The sequence below is a fragment of the Struthio camelus genome, chromosome 15 (assembly GCF_040807025.1).
Source record: "Struthio camelus isolate bStrCam1 chromosome 15, bStrCam1.hap1, whole genome shotgun sequence".
NCBI lineage: Eukaryota > Metazoa > Chordata > Aves > Struthioniformes > Struthionidae > Struthio > Struthio camelus.
The window spans coordinates 18,110,074-18,129,872 of NC_090956.1; the positions used below are offsets into that span (position 1 = coordinate 18,110,074).

At 40.4% G+C, this 19,799-nt stretch overlaps 1 protein-coding gene across 8 annotated transcripts in view; it reads left to right on the forward strand.

Moving 5' to 3' along the window:
* CLUAP1 (clusterin associated protein 1) overlaps positions 1 to 19,799 on the forward strand; it is a 94,072-nt gene that overhangs the window by 42,227 nt on the left and 32,046 nt on the right. For all 8 annotated transcript variants that reach the window (XM_068908797.1, XM_068908793.1, XM_068908794.1 and 5 more), the window contains exons 6-8: positions 1,658 to 1,741; positions 4,660 to 4,793; positions 5,958 to 6,099. In XM_068908797.1, coding sequence (XP_068764898.1) covers positions 1,658 to 1,741; positions 4,660 to 4,793; positions 5,958 to 6,099 — 360 coding nt within the window. The remainder of the gene's footprint in view (positions 1 to 1,657; positions 1,742 to 4,659; positions 4,794 to 5,957; positions 6,100 to 19,799) is intronic.

Below are 19,799 nucleotides of genomic sequence, written 5' to 3' on the forward strand. Positions count from 1 at the left end.
ACTGATCCAATGGAAGAATAAATTCAGCAAAAAAAAAGCTGATTTTTTTTTTTCAGCTGGATCAGCTCCCTGGTTTGGTTCACTGTGTAGTTCCCTGAATTTGTGCTGCTGAGGTGGTGGGGAGGGAGCTAGGCTGCCTCTTCCCATACTTGCTTCTGCCACTTGGAGTGTGTCTGAACTGTAACATAGCAAAGTAGTTGTATCTGCTGCTAGAATACCTCCTTCAGTAGGATGGGTACAGCCTATTGCAACGTGTCTAATGCATTTTTAGATTTGTAGCCAGATGTGCTCTGGAGATACTATTTCCATCTTCATTTACCTGTTGCCAAATGGTTTGGCAACATAAAATGATTTTACGGACATCTAGCTGATGAGGTCTTCCCGCTTTCCTCCTAGTAGCAAACAGGTAGTCCAATGTTTTCGTATAATGACCAGGTCAGTTTTGTAAGACATCATACACACAAATGCCTGCTGAATACTCCTCATCCCATGTCTCCCCAAAATTGATGAGGCTGAGAAAGGATTCTTCGTCTTTTGGGATCTGAATAGGGAGCACTGACTTGATGACAAGTCTGAATTTGGGTCATTTGGTTATCAGAGTAGAAAATACCAATACACCTGCGTCATCTAATTTTCATGTGGGCACAGAAGGCACCTGCTGATTGTGGCAGCTGCCTGGCTAGGTTAGATACATTCATGTGACTTGTTGCTCTGCCTGTTTGTGGCACGGAGCTCATCCGTCTGTCCTATTGCTTTCACGGGTCATGTTGTAAAGATGATCAAATCTGTGTTATGTAGCATACCTTGCTCAGTGTAATGACCAGTGTGGTTTCCTTTATGTTAACAATAAGCAGTTCCTAAAAAAAAAAAAAAAAAAAAAAGGCGTTCAAGAATACTTGCAGTTCAGAGCAGTAGCACTCATCTTGTTTTGATATGGTGTCTTAAGTGCTTAGCATTGGGGAGCCATGAGGGCCAGGCTGCTCTGCAAAGGAAGGTGAGCCAGCAGCTGAGCGCAGTAATAAGGCAAGCATGAGCAGTGACCTCGCCAGCAAGGAGCCAGGATGCAGAGTGGCAGGTCCAGGTCCAGGTCAGGGCCAGAGAGAGTGGTCAGGGTCAGATGCAGTCCAGTCATCGCCCAGCAAGTCCGTAGGGATGAGGCAGGTCTGAGGTCAAGCTAGGCAGCTGAGCTGGTGAGTGTGGGTAAGGGTCAGACTTGTGGAGGTGGGAGACCTGGTTCAGACATTGCAGCTGCGCAGCAGCTGTGTAGCACAGGCGGGAACCAGCCGTAGAGCCTTAGCTTAAAAGCAGTTCCCAAGGGAAAGGAGGGGCAGGCCCTTGCTTCTAGCTTTCTTCACAACTGCTCTTACCAGTGATGGAGCTGACCTTGTACTCACCCAGCTAAACTTTTTAATGAAGTGAACTCCTAGAAGGTGAATACGCTCCAGGCCCCAACATTCAGTATTAGTCCCAGCCTCACTTAATTAACTTTTTCATAATTTCTCATTCTTTAAATCATCTGAGACATGATTTTTAAATATTATCCTATTCTGTTTGTTATGCAGCTGTTCATACGAGAGTTGCTTGACCACCCTCTGTTCTGCAAATATTAATTCCTTTATGTAGTGTTTGAATATATCAGTGTATTTTTATTTCATAGGAAGCAAGAACAGAATCTATTGCCAGACCTTTGGAGATAAATGAGGCTGAAAAGATGATGAAAATTGCCATCAACAATATTCTGGTAAGCAAAATGCTACTTTTTTTTTTTTTTTTTTTGCAAAACCTTCATTCCTCCCCTGCAAGAAGAACGCAGTTTGTTTTATCAACAGCCTAGCATTAAGCATGGCATAGCATGCATCACCTTCAAAGAACTGGGCCAAGCAGTGCTACACCTGGTTAGTTAACGTGCAATATTGAACTTCAGCAACTTTCGGTCTTCAGGTAATGTCAAATGTGTAAACTCAAGTTCATCAGGGCAGTGATCCGTCTGTGCTGACTCCTTTGGTCGTGACAATGAATACGATCATTGATGTTCCTTTTGATTTCCTTAGGAAGAGCATTGTGTTCAAAGCAAACAAACCTGTTAATTGAAACTAATAGCTCTTCTTGGCAGAGTGAGAGGTGCCCACACAGTGATGATTTCGAGCTCACAGTTAGAAATCACAGCCTGCAGTAGAAAGGGTAAACTATGTTAGCAGCAGTCCCTGGAAGAACCTGTTAAAACCAGGTCTGCTGTCAGACTGTTGCACTGTGTAACTGTGTTGGTTCAATGTGCAGAAACATTCACTCAGCTGATGTGTCTTTGCTGATAACCTCATGATATTTCTGTCAATACAGCTGCAAGAGAGTTGTGCTGGGCTTCCCTTACTGCTGATTTAGGGAGAAAACAATAGGAAAATCCTCTCTATTTTAGCCGCGTTCTGTCCCTGGTAGGGGCTCTATAGCACTGGAGACTCTAGGAAGGATAAAAACTACCTAAATCAGCAGAGAAATCTACAGCTCATCTACATCTAAGCTGCTTAAACTTGCTGCCCTAACTCAGTGGACTTGGTAACTCAAAATGTACTGGTACCTCTGGAGGGAGGAGTGAAGTTGGGCTCTGGAGGTGGGATAGCTGAACTGGTCAAGAAGTGAGAAGTACTGGTGCTGCGCTAATTTGGTGCCAAGTTGGTCCATCAGTACGGTTTTAGTTCCAGAGGTCCCTTGGTCTATCCAAGTCTTGAGAACACTGTCCTTGCTCCAGTGCTTAACTCCTATATCTCTAAACCATTAGCTGCCCTGCCAGCCATTGTGCAAGTATGGTGGCTAATTAAACCCTAGTAAGTAAGTAAGTAAAGTTATTTAACTGCAACCTGTATCCAGTCCAATTGTATAATTACACAGAGGAGAGTTCCAGATATAAATAGCCAATGCCTAATCAATAGATACTCCAGGTGATCTTTCCTTGCGTTTCTGCTATGGCTTGCAGTCTATATGAACTCTAAATGTTGTTAATGTGCATTGATATTCTAGGCAGTAGTGCTAATAAACTAACATCAGCATATTAGAGCAATAGGTTTCTTGGGAAATATCAATAACACATACCTCAACTGGTTTAGTTTGGACCAATTAATGAAATGACCTATTATAACTGAACAGCAAGTAACAGTTAGTGCTGGAATTTCAGCAAGCATGTGGTGTCCCTCCCCCTCCCCCTCCCCCTCCCCACAATTTCTAGAGCACACACACATTTAACGTACCCAGCTCATTTTAAGAAGCTGGAATATTTCCACTTCCCCTTCTGATTCCAGTAGCATCTGTTGTAACGTTGGGGATGCTTCCTAGCTTCTGTAAAGATGGGTACAGAAGGACTCGGAAAAGGATGAAGATATTAGAACAGATCAAGTTCTTTATAAAGTGGCATTTGTCAGGAAGAAGGAAAATATTGATGGAAGCCTAAAAATTCACTAAAATAGTACCTTGTTTGTATTTGTTCAGAAGCGTATACCTTGAAAGATGTCTTTATGCATCCTGTCAGATTTTCTGTTGCAGCATCTTTCCTTCCTGTTTCTACTGCTTTTTCAGTGAGAAATAAAAATAAAGGCCAGGGCAGATATTTTTTATTTTTGAACTTGGTAAAGAAATCTGATGTTTTACATTTGCAGAGGTCAGGAAATACCAAAATGAGAGACAGGAAATTGTAGAGAAGCTGATTTGCAGCTGGGGCATATTAGTCATGCTCCGTGTGCTGGTACCTGTGGAGATACTAAGTTTTCCAGATATGTTAGTTTTCCCCAATGAAGAATGCTTGAATTCTCTCTTAATTTAAATAACATTTTCTGTTATTGTGTTGGTATTTTAATGGCAGGTCTACTGCCAGGCACGACACTGGTTGGTTGTAGTAGGCCTGTTGGCTGTAGCTTATGCCATTTGAATTCAGCCTGCAGCAAGGCAGGATGCTCCGCAGTGATGTGTGATGGTTGATGCTTTTATTTTATATATATGTGTGTGTGTGTGTGTATATGTGTATGTATATATATATATGTATAAATATATATAAAAATACAGATATTCTAAAATTACTAATCTTTCTGGGTGAAGGATCTGGGAGGCTTTAGGGGTTGTGAATTGTCAGGTCTCTCTGTCCCTGGGCTAACCCCTATGCTCCATACCTCCTAAAGTAAGAAACTCTGGCCTATCCATCTTTTAGGATACATTGACCCTTCTCAAATGTAAACATTCTGCTTGAGCCTTGCTGAGGACAGGGAGAGGAGTGCTGCCACCCAAGAAGCAGAAGGGGGAGCCCATCTCCCAGGCCACCATTCTCTAGATAGCTGTGACAGAGGTGGAGAGCACAGGACAGATATATTGAGCACTACTGACATCTAACGATTTTGATATCGTTTGATGTGGCCTATGTGTAAACACCTAACAAAGAACATGCCAGGTGAGACCAGAGGTTCAGCTGGTTTGTTACCTGGGCCTCAAAGAGCTTTTTTTTTTTTTTTTTTTTTTTTAAAGAAACTTTTAATCATCTGAGCTCGGTTTAATGCTTTAGTTCGTTGTTCTGAGGTTCTTTGATAACAGGCGATGTGAGATAATATGGAATCTGGTTCAACATCTGAAAGATGTTTCTAATTATTCCAGTGCAAGCCATGGTTCACTGCTCTTCTCTCATAGGAACAAGTCCAAAAGACTAAGGACATGTTGAATAACGTGGCTTTGGATGAAGCCAATTTGGAAGCCAGGATTGAAAAACGGAAATTGGAACTGGAAATAAGCCAGAAGAGACTACAGACCCTACAAAGTGTTCGGTAAACTTTATGAACTGATCATCTACTGCATAAATGATCGTTAGCATAAATGATGGTACCGTGCATTCTTAATGCTTACTGCAGTGAGAAGTGAAGTCTGTAATGAGTCTGAGTTGATGGCGTGTGCAAGAGAGATTTTCTTCTCTACAGATGCTGAGCCGGGATTGTAATTGTTCATTTTTCAGTTACTGTGTATTTGAAACCAGCAAGATAGTGCTGTTAAAATGGCCAGAATATTATTTGGCGTTTTTTGTTAATTGTTGCTTGAGCTGTACAAAATACTCGGGTAGCAGGCCTGGCTCTTTAGGATATTAAATGTAAGTGGTGTCAGATGCTTCTCCTGGAAATGACAACTGACTGGTGCAACCATTCTTCTTTGTTCCTAGAGGCTTCTAGCATTCCCAGCCACCTGTAAGAGAAGGTCACTGAGCATCCTTTGTTGGGATTAGTTTTTCTTTTTCTAGGCAGTAATGCAGCAGTTGAGATTTACAGTTTGGGCTGATCTCATGCCCCTGTTTAAAGAGTGGGCTTATACTGTCTACAGGATCTATTTGTGACCTCATATGAAGAGAAAATAGTAGAAATATTAGAAAAACGAGCAGTGGAAGGAATGGCATTAAATTCATTTAGACATGTTTTGATCAGTAACACTTTGGGAGAAGTATACTTGGTAGGTTGAAGCATAAAACAGCAGTAGTGTTCTTTGGGGCCCAATAGTTGTCCTGTAGCAAAGGACATCAAGGCTTATTGCTGTCGGGTCTGGTTGTACTTCTAGCTACACAGCACAGTTTTGTTACAAATAAAGTCTCCAGGCAAGGTAGGTGACTTACAGGCCGTACTACAAGCTAGTCCTTGGAGTCATGAAATAGCAAGAAGATGAACCTCTCCTTAGGTTTGTTGAAATGCTGCCCTTCTGCCTCTTTGAAGGGCATGGTAGTGGGTACGCAGTAACCTTTCCTTTGCTATGTATAACTTTTGCAGGATAGGTATAGTATTTTTGCTTAATGCTTTTAGTCTCTGAAGTAGTATAGAATCTTGAAAATAAAAGGTCCTTTTACATTGGTTTAGCAGAAGTGGAAAGGCAACTCCAAAAACAACAATGAATTTTGGAATTCTGTGTCTACAGGTCAATATCTCTGAGTAGTTTGTTCTTGTTCTCTCTAGTCCTGCTTTTATGGATGAGTATGAGAAGATTGAGGAGGAACTGCAGAAACAATACAGCAGTTACCTAGAAAAATTCCATAATCTGACCTATATGGAGCAGCTCCTAGATGATCTTCGTAGAACAGAGCAAGAGATGTTTGAGGTAAGACAGCTGTCAAGTCTCAAATGACACTGTTGTTTAGCTACATCTATTTAATGGAGCCAGTTTCCGGTACATATACTATTGGCTTTAGCCTTGTAATGAAAAGCTTTCTAATACTCTCTTTACTAAAGCAACGTGCTACTAGTTGAAGATGCAGCTCTGAATGACTGGCAGTTTCTGCCATGCAGTGTAAGTTTGATTGCTCTCAGACAAACATAACACAGCTTTTGAAGCGACATCAGTGTAAAACCCACCTAAAACTCAATGCTGGACTCGGATACCTTTTTCCTATTTCTAACTTTCCCTGATTCTTCCTTTTTCTCTCAGTGTCTCTGTTCCTGAAGGATATTTTCAGCATTTCTAATCTTCTGGTGCCACGTACAGTGTATATGCTAAGAGTTTTTAGATACTTTTTTTTATCACCTGCTGACAATTGATGTGTAAGGGTTTCTTAGCACAAGGTCCTTCAGTTTCCTTATGATTGCCCTCTTCGGTGAAAACATAGTAAAAAGTATCAATGAAAAGATCGTGTATGCTGGAATCCTCTCTAACACAGACTTCAGTCTTGTTTTGCAGAAATTCTCTTTTTGGACTTCCTGAATTCTGTCAGTTCAGTGTGATTATCTGTTTCTTTTCTGTCTTGCTGGATAATCTGCCTCTCTGTCTCTTTTTGCTCCCTCCTTCAGGCAACCTTCCTTTCAGCTTTCTGTAGCTTTGTGTTTTACTGATACTATTGGCTGGTCATCTTTCTTAAAATCATTACCCCATGCATTTTCTGTTCTTCGTTTTAAACAGATGTTTTGGTGAATGATCTCTCATGAGACTTCTAGTATTAATCGATGTGTGTTCTACACCTTGTTTTAGTTAACTAGTGCTTCCTTTTTCTGGATCTTCCTGTCTTGCATATGATGATAGTATTTTATTTTGTTAACACAACTTGATCTTGGCAGAAATATTGGAGGGCTTTGAATAACGTTCCTTGTATCCAGCCTATAAATGCGTATTTTGCTTTTTCTATGTCTGTATGTGCTTACTGATTTGAAGGACCGAATTTTGTTTTCCTGTATTTATTTGCCTTCCTCCTTTAACATCATCATACCTCCGTTTAGTTGCAGTAAAATGTTGTGACCTGTGTTTATGCTGAAGATAAAGTAAGGCAACTTTTGTAGTTCCTCTGCTCCTGCGAGCTGCCTATCTTATATGTATGAGATGATGTCTTTTTTTTTAGAAAGCCTTGTTGCTCTGTAGAACTGATTGCGTCCAGAAGTCTCCTGCACTGAGCGTTGCCTAAGACACAGCGCGATGGACGGGGCTTCATAGCTGGGTTTCAGGCAGCTTTGCAGACGTGGGGGAAGCAGGATCAGTTTCCGTCCTCTTTCCGACATAGGAGAGGCATGCTGTATGCTGGTGAGAAGGCTCAAGTATTTTGCTGCATTGTTTGCTTGAGGGGTAACATACCCCGTATTTTAAAAGATAACGTGGGATTTGAAAAACCAATATAAGATTGCCAAGTCCACCCAAGCATTTGACAACTTGTTAATCACTGTGAACCAATTTCCCGTTAACATCCCTTTTTATAAGCACTGTCTCTATAAACATTAGTTCACGTATTTTTAATGTGTAGTCAGCTTCATATTTTCATGTCTTTTGTTTTATAATGTTCCTGTTCTTGCCCATATCTTTGGCAAAAAAAGGCCCCAATTATATGATAATCTTGAAATGAAGCCCAAAAATCTTACTTTTTTCCTTTTTGTTCAAATACTCTTGAAACTTAAGAGTAGGAATGTTTTGAACTGAGCTACTAGAACCCGTTTTTTTTTTTTTTTTTTTTTTTGAACAGAATTAATTAGTTGGCATACAGTTCTCGAGAGAAATATTTTTTAAAAGATAGTAAGATGAAGGAAAAGCCTTTGTCATTCAGGAATGCATCTGTGCTTAGAACGCTTTTTATTTTATTTTTTCCTCCTTCTCTCTAACTGTCAGACAGCTAAAAAAAAATATGCCCATATACTTTGGCTTTTAATTTATTAGGATAAGCAGATAGCGATACTTCAGCAACATTCAAAATTAAGGAGCATAAAATCTTGTGACAAAAAGGTAGGTTTCTCCCCATGTACTGCAGTCACTTGCTGTGTGCAGTATGCATTAGTAGGCATCAGAGCTAGGAAAGATCTTTAAGATATGCTTTATGCTAAATATCATCAGGTCTCCTGCATTTGGAATACATTCTTACCCTGTCTAGTGGTCTGTACTTGGGTGTCTCTAACTATGGGTGTACTCCCATGATCACAAGTGATCAAGCTGCCTGTGCTTAAACCGTCTGCAGAACATGTTGTGTTAGCTTAAACTGGCATGAAGTTTATTTCTGTAGTTTGAGTTTAACCTGAAAGGACCTGGAGGTTCTTTCATTTCATCTCCTGTGTATTAGAGGCTATTAAGTGTTTTCACTAGGGGGTAGTTGATAGGATCCCACTTCCTATAAGCTTTTGTGTTCTGAGCACCTTACATCTTGTGTGTGTGGATTCAGCATTAGTTCACAGGCCTTGTGTGAACTTAAAAAAAACAAACAAAAAAAAAAACAGGGGAGGCGGGGGGATTGCATCTGATAGTTGTTCTCCAGATTAGGAGAAGGAAGCATAAGGATCAACAGCAGAAAATCTGAATGTCTGAAAATAATAATAGAATATTTGAAGGAGGAGACGCTAACTATCTCTTCTTGGGGGGCAATCCAGTGACTCAAGTAGCCACGACTACTTAGCTATAGAAGCTCCTGCTTGCACAGAAGAAGCTATGCCCTTGTCTGTTTTACAGGCAGGTTTTCAGAAGTGCTAATATTCCAAACTATTATTTGAAGTCATCATGAGGTATCAGCGCTCAAAGCCCCAAGACTTGGCAAATGAAAGAGGGTGAAGAATCTGAGGCTTAACTAAACCCAGAGACTTGTGAGTGCAGTCCTATTTCCAAACCAGTGCTGGGATTTTTTTTTTTTTTTTTAAAAAGACAGTGTAGTGTTTAATCCACTTCAGATTAGTTCCCTGCCATCCTGAAACACTAATGCATCTCTCTCGCTTCTTCTGTCAGTCTCGATTTGCTTTTCAGGTATTATTTCATCACCTCTGGCTATTTGTTGATGAAGCAAAATTGTGGGCAGCTTATTCTGTGTTTGAAAACAGTTTACTCCAAAATTAGCACAGTTGCACACAGAGAGGTTGAAGCTGATGCTGCATGTTGTCCTGAGCTTTATCATCCCGTTACCATTTCTAGAATAAACAGAAGGAAAATGACTAGGATAATTGCATTTAATCTATTACAATACCCACTCCCTGCAACTGTCAAAAATTACTAAAAATTACATTGGTTTTTTTTTCAACCCTGATTTTGTTCCACCAAACAAACCTTAATTATCTTTTGTAGGAGAAATGAGAGTCTATTCTATTATCCTCTCCGTGTATTTTGTTAAATAGCTTGCTGGGAAAAAGCAACTCCAATGTAATTAGATTAATCCAGCACCCTGTGTGGAATTCAGTAGCAGGGACTGATTCCTGGACCTGCTTCCTTAACTAGATGCATGTTTTTAGAATTTTTTTTTTTTTTTGCTCTGATTAGGATACTATTGCAGCATAATGAGATTAATCTCCAGTGCACTTGCACTTGAAGCTGTTTTGGTACCATGCTGACGTTGCACAGCTAATGACATAGGCCAGAGTGCATTTCCTAATTAGAAAAGTGATTTAAAGATTGTACCCAAGTACACAATTTTAATTAAGTGACTTTGAGCAGATGAAGCACTCCAGCCTTTCTAAACCACAGTACTGGTGGTTTGAGTTGATTTTTCTTTTTTCTTCTTGTTTGTTTATTCTTTCGTTTCGTAGGTATACAGTTTGTACAGAGAGGGCTCTTTAGCCCGTTTTGTGGTGGTCTTGAGCTTCCTGTTCCTTTTGCCACGTGCTGTCGGTAATAACACTGAGTAGTATCTGGAAAGCAATCTGCTAGGTGCTGGACTCAGAAATATCCCTTAGGGGTTAAAAAGAACTGAAAAGCTTGGGGTTGAGCCTGAAGCGAATGAACTGCAATAACTGAATAGTTAGCTGATGGTGAAACTACTACCTGCAAGGTACCTACCTGTTTTTCTGTGAAAGCCCTTTGAAATGTATGAAAAATATGACATTATGTATGTTATCAACTCTGACTCATAGACATATCAGAAGTCCCCACATAACTCTTCCTTCGAGTAAGCTTTTTGATGTTTGTTGACAACCTGACACACACCTATTGGATCAAAGGAGTTTAAAATAAGGATATTTTGCCTTTGCAGTTTCCATAGCCTTTTTTTCCATTTTCAGTTACTCCTTTTATTCTGTTGCTGCTTTCTTGCGCTCTTCATGGGATCCATGCCTTTGCATTTCTGCGTGCTAGCAGGGATTTGTATGTGCTGTGTCCCCTCAAAGATTTGTTCTTACTTTTCTACTATGTGAAAACAATCAGTTTCATTCAAACACTTCATTTTAAAAACAGGATACAAATGAATGAAGTTGTTTGATTTTTTAAATATTAAAGCTATTAGAACTTTGAACTCTGAAAAATCAGAGTTTCAGGGCTTTTCAGATTTGGAGGCTGAATTTTTCTGTGGACTGTAACGAATGTCTGGACAGCACAGACTAACACAGTCCAAAAAGGCGTTTCTGAAACTAGCTTGCATAATGCCAGAATAACTCTGCAGTATATTATACCGCTTGCTTGCCTTTTCTCTAGACAGAATATACTAATTCTTTCTTTTACTGTTCAGGGGACATCCCTGAAGTACTTTCTTCTCCTTCGACTACTTTTTACTAAGAATACTGCATCATGAAATATTCTTTTAAAACTGCTTTTATGATGGTACTGTGAATTATCCACTAAGGAGCACCAGTGTCATGGTGGACACACAAGGGACAGTATGCACACAGCCACTTGGTCCTTATTTTTGGCTTCAGATTGCTTAAAATATTTTTCTTTTCATCACCCTGGTAGTACTATCTGTAAGCATGATAAAAGATTAAGCAAGGAAAAGCCAAACAAACAGAGTATATTGTGACTCTCCGTTTGCGTTTCCTACCCTCCACACCAAATACCCTCCTCGCCCTTCGTTAAACTCTTGATTTCTCATCAGAGCTCCATACCTGGAGAAGATGCTTTGTTTTGAATATGTACATAATAGGGATATCCGAGTTTTGCTTCACTCCAAGATACTCTCTTCTGTTGCTTCTTATATCTTCTGCATTCAGCGGTCCCATTTGAAATATTAAATCTAGAAATTCCCACTGCAGTGTGTCCTTATTAAAATAGCAGGACAGAAGGTTAATATGAAAAGCATTAAGTTTCAGTCTTTAGACTTCCAGCTAATGTATATTTGAATTATCAGTGTTTGGAAAAATTGTATTGGTACCAGGAGAGCACGCTTGGTCCAGTGTAGCTAAATTATATTGAATATCCCAATTAAAAGTAAGCATAGGCATCTTAATTGCTGATTGCATCTATTCTCGTATTTACTCTGGGGTACCCATATGACAGCCTTGGTGGGCTGAGATGCACAAATCCCATAGTGCAGAAACATGGAGAGAAAAAAAAAATGGAGGAAAGGAGTACACAGGGGCAGCGATACTTGGGAGAACAGGACATAGGAAGTTGCTAGACTGAGAAATGGTGATCACGCAAAAGGAGATGAGAAAGGTAGCGTGGAGTCCTAGAAGTAGAGATAAGTTGGGAGAGCCTGTAAAGAGCATGTCAGAAAAGATAAAAGCGTTCAAGTAGCTGCTGCTGCATGTGTTCACTCCATTGGAGCAAAAATCTGCCACCCCCTTATCCCAGTACATCCCATTTTTTTCCTCCTCTGAAAGTTCCAGAACAGTCAAGAGTTCTTTTTAAAGCTGGTTCTGAAGTTGAGATACAGGTGGGCCAGGTTGTGAGTCAACACCATTTCAGAACCATTGCCACAAGCTCAAGCATCAGGATTAAGGAAAAGTAAGACATCCTCAGGCAAATGGTGCCCCTTTCCACCCAGAGACTGTGTCATATTGATCTTGCCAGAATTCCACTTACATTCTCATCTAGGCTTATCTCAAGCACAGCCTTGTCCCTGGAAATGCCTGAAACCAATGGTAATCTCCATTTTGGGCCACTAAGTACTCTGAAAGCCTGCTCTTTTTAATGTGTTGACCTGGAGAGCTGTATGTGTCTCTCCTACTCAAGCTTTGTTGCCCCTCTGAGAGGGTTGAGGAGAGAGCTGACTTGGTCATAGCCCAGCCTGTTAAGTAGGGTTTAACTCACTTTGGCAGTGTTCCATTCACTTTAAATACCTGGTGGTGATTGTCTCCTAACCAGCAATGGCGATGTCTTATAGGGAGTGCATCCTACATCCCAGTTTCTCCTCAGACACAATGATTTTGAGCCCACAGCTCGTGTTTCTTAATCTGCAGAGCAGATTGGAATGAAGCTTCTGTGTTCCTACTGCTTAAGCTGGGAGATTGTGTAGAGAAGAATGCAGAATTATTGAACCTAGAAAAGAAGAGTAAGTAAACGGAAGCCTGATTTTTTTCGTAATTGTTGTAGATTAGTTGCTCAAAGATTTCGTATTCATTTAGTGTTAAAGAATTGCAACCTAATGTGTGTAAAGAGTGCTATAAACCGAACTTGCCATCCCCTTTCAAATGAGGGATTTGTCTGCATTACAAGTCTTTCTTACCTTTTCCCTTCTCTAACTCATCAAAATGAGATATGTAGAATTAGTTTTTATCCTAGTCTTCTAGCCTGTTATCTGGACCTCTCTCTTGGGAAGCAGGAACTGGAGGCTCAAATCTTCTCAGGCTGAAGAAATCCTAGATCTCCAATTCCTGTGCAAGGGCTCTAACAACAGGACTGTTAGAGAGAGGGATGCTAGTGCTGCCTCTTAATTTGGGACTTGATTGATGGGAAATAAGAAATAAACTGAAGTGTGCCAGCCACCTGGAGAAGAGATTCTTTGTTATAACAAACATGGACTGTTTTGGAACTAGTTGATCTCGAGATGATTCCAGGAATTGATAATGGAATCTCTTGTCTTTCAAGTTCACCAAGAACAACTACTCTCTATTATATTAACCAGTACTCTTGAAAGGAGTAAATACTCCCAACTCCCTTCAGAACACTTAAGTGTTTGTGCTACCTGTGACATAGGGAGAGGATAATTCTGACGTTAGATTCAAGCAATGATGTGACAGTGACTGCTTTATGGTGGTAAGCAAGGCACAGCTGTGACTACTAACTTCCAATCAGTATTAATTTGGTGATAATTTCTTCAGACAGTGCAAACTGACCTCAGGTTTACATTGCAGAATTGTACATTATTCAAGTAAGTATCACACATCCAACCAATGTAGCTTGTAAGCTAATACAATAAAAATGTAGTACATGAAGGGAATGCTCAATGAACTGTTATTGAGTCATTATAATTCATATCTTCCACAAAAGCAAATAGGAAAAGTAAAGAGAGGAGTTGTCATTATGGTAAACTTACATATTATCCAATGATGAATACATTTGATTTGCAGAATGAAGTCCTTCCTCTGTCACATTATTTTAGGCAGTAGTGAATTCCTGAGTGTTAGTGCTGACTTGAACCTAATATAAAAGCATTTTTAATTGGAAAACTCTGGGTAGAAAATATTAGTTTGTTGCTGGTTTCCACCCCCCACCACCTAGTGCTGTTGGATTCTATCACTTGACCATGTGGAAGGATTTAAAGGCTTGTGATCTTAACTAGTTCCATGCTACAGTCTGCTAGTTCCTTTCCAATCCTTTTGTCTTTTGTTTCTCTTGTCACAATCCTCTTGAACTTTACTCTGTTGCAGATAGTCATGTAAATCCTTGGCAGTGTCCTCAGTGGTGTATTACCTGTAATGTTCTGCTCCCTAGACTCCGATTTATTGTTCTTGGATGGTTCAGGAATCCTTCTTACATCCTTTTGAGCCCTTTGACTTTAGGCCTCTAGCCTGCTTTACTGAATCTGGATTGTCTTGATTCTGAAAGGAAAACCAAAGCATGTAAGCTTTCCATCAATTCTCAGTTTTGTGGCTTCAGCAAAGCCTTGAGGTAACTGTTCCTTTCTGTACTTGTAGTAGGAGGGTATGCTTCACTTAGCATGTCGGAAGAAAAGGTTGGATAGGCTTTGGGGGTTCACTTGCCCCCCACCAACACAGGAGACACAGGAAATGATTGGATTTGTCAGTATATTTGATTTTTTGTTCCACCTTCAGCTTGCCCTGTAGATTATTTCTATACTCACAAGACTGTTCAGGCCATCGTGGTGTCATAACCATCTTTTGTTCCTCAGAGAATCCTGTCACTTCCTAATCTTGCCGGGTGAGCTAGTGTCATGAAGCACTAGGAATGAGAGCTTCCCAGGAAGAGTAAGAGCTCTGAGGTCACCTAGCAGTTTATTGTCAAGCTGTGATCACTTTATGGTTATGCGATTCCCCTGCTTCACACCTTCTGTGAGTCTTGGCTGTTGCAGTTCTTGTTTCTATGTTGATGCCTCTGTTCAACTTTATTCATTAATGACCTGGATGATGGGACAGAGGGCTCCCTCCGCAAGTTTGCTGATGATACAAAACTGGGGGGAGTGGCTGATACACCAGGGGGCTGTGCTCCCATTCAGAGGGACCTTGGGAGGCTGGAGAAATGGGCAGAGAGGAACCTCCTGAAGGAAGTCCAATAAAGGGAAGTGCAGAGTCCTGCACCTAGGGTGGAATAACCCCAGGCACCAGTACAGGCTGGGGATTGACCTGCTAGAAAGCAGCTCTGCAGAGAAGGCCCTGGGAGTCCTGATAGAGAGGCTGTGGAGTCTCCATCTGTGGAGATATTCAACAGTTGCCTGGACATGGACCTGGTCTAGGTGACCTTTCTGGAGCAGGGGGGTTGGGCTAGATGGTCTCTAAAGGTTGTACCTGTTTGCCTTGTTCCTGTCCCATGCTGTGCTCTCTCTTACATCTTAAGGCTTTGCAATTCCTTGGGTTTGGCAACTTTTAACAGGTTATTTTCAAAAATGATGTTCTTCATAACTCAGTTTATGCCTAACCGTGCTAGACTTACCTGAAAGCAGGATCCTTATGCTACCTTTAACCAACTGAGGAAGGCATTTATTCTTGTACTTGTTCTGGTGAATCATGACACTGTAAAACTCCTCACTCTCAACGTGGCCCAATTTATGTGAATAACAAGATGATTCTGGTTAGTGGCGTAGCCAAGTGCGCTGTGGGAACAGTGATGGAAAAGCAGCTCAGCAGAAGCATTGGGTATAAACGTCACCTGTCTTTTTGTGAAAGCTCTTCCATATTTATGGTGCCCATTTCTTGTTGTGGAACAAATAAAGGTGGTCAAGGAGCAGTTATGTCAATCTGAAAGTGACCCATACTGTACAAAATGCACACGTGAGTGTGTGCATGGGGAGGGAACTGGCTAGCCCAGTTAGGAGCAATGGAAAAAATAGGCTGTATGCGTGTATATAATCCTAATCATTGGAGCCTCAAAAAGAGGGGGCAAAGAATTTGACAGAATAAAGGAGGATGTGAAGTAGCAAGCTATTCAGAGCCAGAAATGGCTCCAGAACTGCCAGAGCTCATTTTGAAGTAGATATGGTTGCACAGAGCTGAACTGCCACTCTTTTCAAGAGCCTTCAGGTAGCTTGCATCCAGTTATTTTGGTATTTAATTTGAATTGCTGTTCCTCCTAACATATAATCCAAAATAAACAGATAAACAGTGTAGCAATGGTGGGAGAATGTTTAAGGTGCAGTTTCTTTTTTTTTTTTTTTTTTTCTTCCTTAAATAGAAGCAGCTGTCTTGATCATAGAATCATCAAATAATTCTGGCTGGAGGGAACCTCATGAGGTCTCTAGCCCAACCTCCTGCTCAAAACAGGGTCAGCTGTGGAATCGGACCACATTGCTCAAAGCTTTAAATAGGATCTTGAAAATCTCCAAGGGTAGAGACTGCATAGACTCTCTGGGCAGCCTGTCCCACCATTTGGTTGTTTAATGATGAAAAGCATGCAGTGTATATGCGCAGAAGTAGAGTAACCTGGGCGGAAAGCTTTCATATTGTATTGAAAGCTGTCCAAGAATCTTGCCACTAGGAGAAATATCTACTTACTTTTTGAGAATAAGAGGGGAGAGCTGTAGCAAACAAGGTTCTTATGAAGCATAAATATGGCATTTGTATTTATAGTGCAAGTCATTAAACCCAATCCACAGTGCAAGAACAACCAACTATTCCGAAGTTTGGATGCTTACCCTTGAGCTAATATGATCTTTCTATTTAGTCCCTTCTCTTTGAGTTCCCAAAGGGAAGGTATTCATTTCTAGATGAGACCTTCATGCACAGACTACTTATTAAAGAGGGACAATAACTGGTCTGTCTTAAATCTCAGGACTCCATCTCTCAGTTTCAGATTATGAAGACTGCTGTTCAGTTCCGACTCCAATTTCTGTTCTGCAGCAAGTGGTTATTGCACTGTTTGAGTGGGACATACTGAAGTCAGAGCTGCTAAATAATCATATGACTGCTTTAGGAAAAAGCCTGTATGTGAGAAACATGAAACCAATATAATTTTGAAATACTGGTTCTGTGGACTGTGTTATTTTGGGGGGTGGGGGTGGGGAGATTGTGTTTGTTTGTTTGGTTGGTTTTTTTGTTTTTTTGTTTTTTTTTTTAAACAGTTCACTGACTGGTTTCATGCAGCCTGAACTTGATAGCATTAAGAGCTGCTATGTTCGGATAGCATCAGCATAGGTATCTTAGGCGATAAACTGCATCTTTTCGTATCTCTGCCTTCTGCTTCTTGCGTGACACTGCAAAGGCCCATCTGGGTAGCCTGATCCTTGCTCCATGGTCTTACAGGTCTTTAACAGCAACTTACCTTCCTAAAGGCTTTCCCTAAAACAAAGTAATCCTTAGAGTCCATACTAAATCTTTTACTATCCATACTAAATCTTTTACTATGATAGTTTTCATTTGCATCAGAAAGTTTTTTTTTTTTTTAGTGTTTTCCCTAATTTTTATGACATCCTGAATGAAGCTTAGTTAGGTTATTATATATTTTCTTGAGAAGATAAACCTTTCAAGAAACTTTCAAGGGTTTTTTATTACTCTGCCCTTCAGTAGAGATCTAACAGATCTAATTCTTTATTTCCATAACTGTGTTCACTGGAGTTCTTGTGTCAGAGCTTCTCAGGGCAGGACGCTACATTCTGCGGCATCAGTTCACTGTGAACTGAGTGATATAACCCCCGCTCGATCCTTGCGCTTCTGCAGAGCCTCTTTCAGTACGAAATCAGATTTGATGCTTCCCTTGATAAGTATTATTCTCTCAGCTTTAAGGAGTAATACTCTTCTGCCACACTTACTGAAGTACTTCCACTGTTACAGTACTGTTAATGAATACTACTTCTGCCACAACAAGAAGAAAAGCAGGAGACTGTCGTGATTTAAGATGGGAAAAGAATAAACTAAAAAGACTAAGTCACATGGTAAAGCAGCATAAGCTTTCCTGGTTTTTAAAAGAGTTTCTTTCTAGATAGAAGTACTGGCTGGTTGGGACAGAAGAAGAGTTTCAAGTTAAAAGAATTTCCCTGAAGAAGGACAATGAATCTAATTCATTATTTAAAATAATGGCTTTACAGCAGAAATGGATTTTTCCTCCTTACCACCATCACTGGTGGTGACAATATTATGATAACAGTTGGTGAATTTCTGCTAAGTATAAAGCCTATAAAATACTCTCAAGTGTGCTTTATATGTGTTTCAATGGAAATGATTACTCTAAAATGAGTATTAATGATGAGAGGAGATGACTACTTCAGGACATGAAAGTGAGGGAGGAGATGAGAATAATGAAAATAGAGAGGAGGTAGATGGTTTTACAATAGGGAATTATGATTTTCAGTTCATTCGGTGTGTGCCTATCCACTGTAAGGATGACCTCTCTAAAAAAAATAAAAAATAAAATAGGCAAATTGTGAAGATTTTCAGATGCTTCTCGGGCTGAAATGATAAAGATCTCTAAGTGATCCCTAAGCTGAATATTTATTAGTATAAACTTTGATGATGGATCCGGGGAATCTGCTAGAATAACTTCATAGTTTTTTTTTCTGGTATAGAAAGCTGTATTTGGAGCAGTAGCTCCTTTGAGACCACGTTCTTCAAAGCACGCAGTACTTATTTTAATTCAGGGCAGGGGAAGAGGGGAGAAGCTGCTATGGTATTTCTCGGAAAGCTGTATCACGGTGATAGTGCTATGACTGATGATGCCACCTCATCAGTAATTGTGAGGAGTAACCTCCAGATGCAAAATTCTTCTTTATGCCAGGAACCTGCTTTATTGCACTAAGCAGTTGTAAGCCAGTTTTGTTGTGGTTCTACGCTATTTACTGAGTACAGTATCATGTGATATTGAGACAAGTTTTTTAATTTTGAGTTTTGGTAGCTTTTATGGAAAAGTAAAAGCCCCTGTCAAGGAACTAGACAACAGATGGGAAACCGAAGCAATGGAGCCATCTCTAAATACTGCCCATCATGGTTTTTACTGAAGTGTATTCTCTGCTGAGAATATGACTCAAGCATTTAAAAGTTAAAGAAAGTTTAAGGTTAAAGTGAACATTAGTTTATGCAGTGTGAGCTGTGTTGTATTGTAGGCTAGCAGTTTGTCCTTTGATCCTTACCTACAAACTGTCGGCGGACTCATCCCCTACTGCAAGGCAAAATCCTGTGCATTCAGGCTGCTCCTTTGCAGAGAGAGCAACCCCTCGCCTCCTCACCTCCCAGCCTGTCCTTTCTAAAGTGCCTGTATCTCTTAAAACACTCCAGTCCTGTGAGCTTTCTCACCATATTTCTGTAATCCTTGGGAGATCAAAACTCTGCAACTCAGCACAGACTTCTAATTCCTCCCATTTGTTTCCTGTGCCATGTACACGTGTGTATAAGCACTGGAGATGGGCTCCCACTTGTGCTGCCTTCTCAGGGGAAGTGCCAGAGCCTGTTGCCAGATCTTCCGCTTCTCTTCAGGCCTTCATCATCATTCCCTGACAAACCTAGTTTAAAGCCCCTCTCATAGGCCCAGTCTGTTGGCCAAGATTTTTCTGCCTTGCTCTCTGATGGATCGCCTCTCTTTCCTGTAGTCTTCATTCCTCAATAAAATAAGAAAGAAACTCTATAACATTACAGTCATTTTTAGTCAAACATAACTGTAGCTATGCAGGTTTCAATTCAAAGCAAAATGGGCAGGAGTGTAGGGTCAGGTATTTAAAAGTAGTTTAGCAAGATACTAAGCGTTGTCTTCAGTTCTTAACAAAAGAGCTCTGGTAAGTTAGCATCTCATTCTATCGTCTATTTTAACTGTGCAACCTTAATAGTGTTCGCTTACCTTTCTGTTGTACCTAGGCAGGCTTCCTCTTATTAAAAATACTGTCACATTCTCTGTTCAGGCACCACACGATTTCTCCTAGTCCTTGTATCACACCCCTGCTGAATGAGTGGCAACACTCTATTATGGAAAAAAAAATCCCATTGTGCGCACATAGAAAGAGCTAATCTCAGTTGCTTTGTTCTATAACGAAGCAAGAAACGGCTGCTGAGATTAATAGGCAATGTGAAGAGGAGGCTTTTCAATCCATCTTCAAATCAGTTCATTTT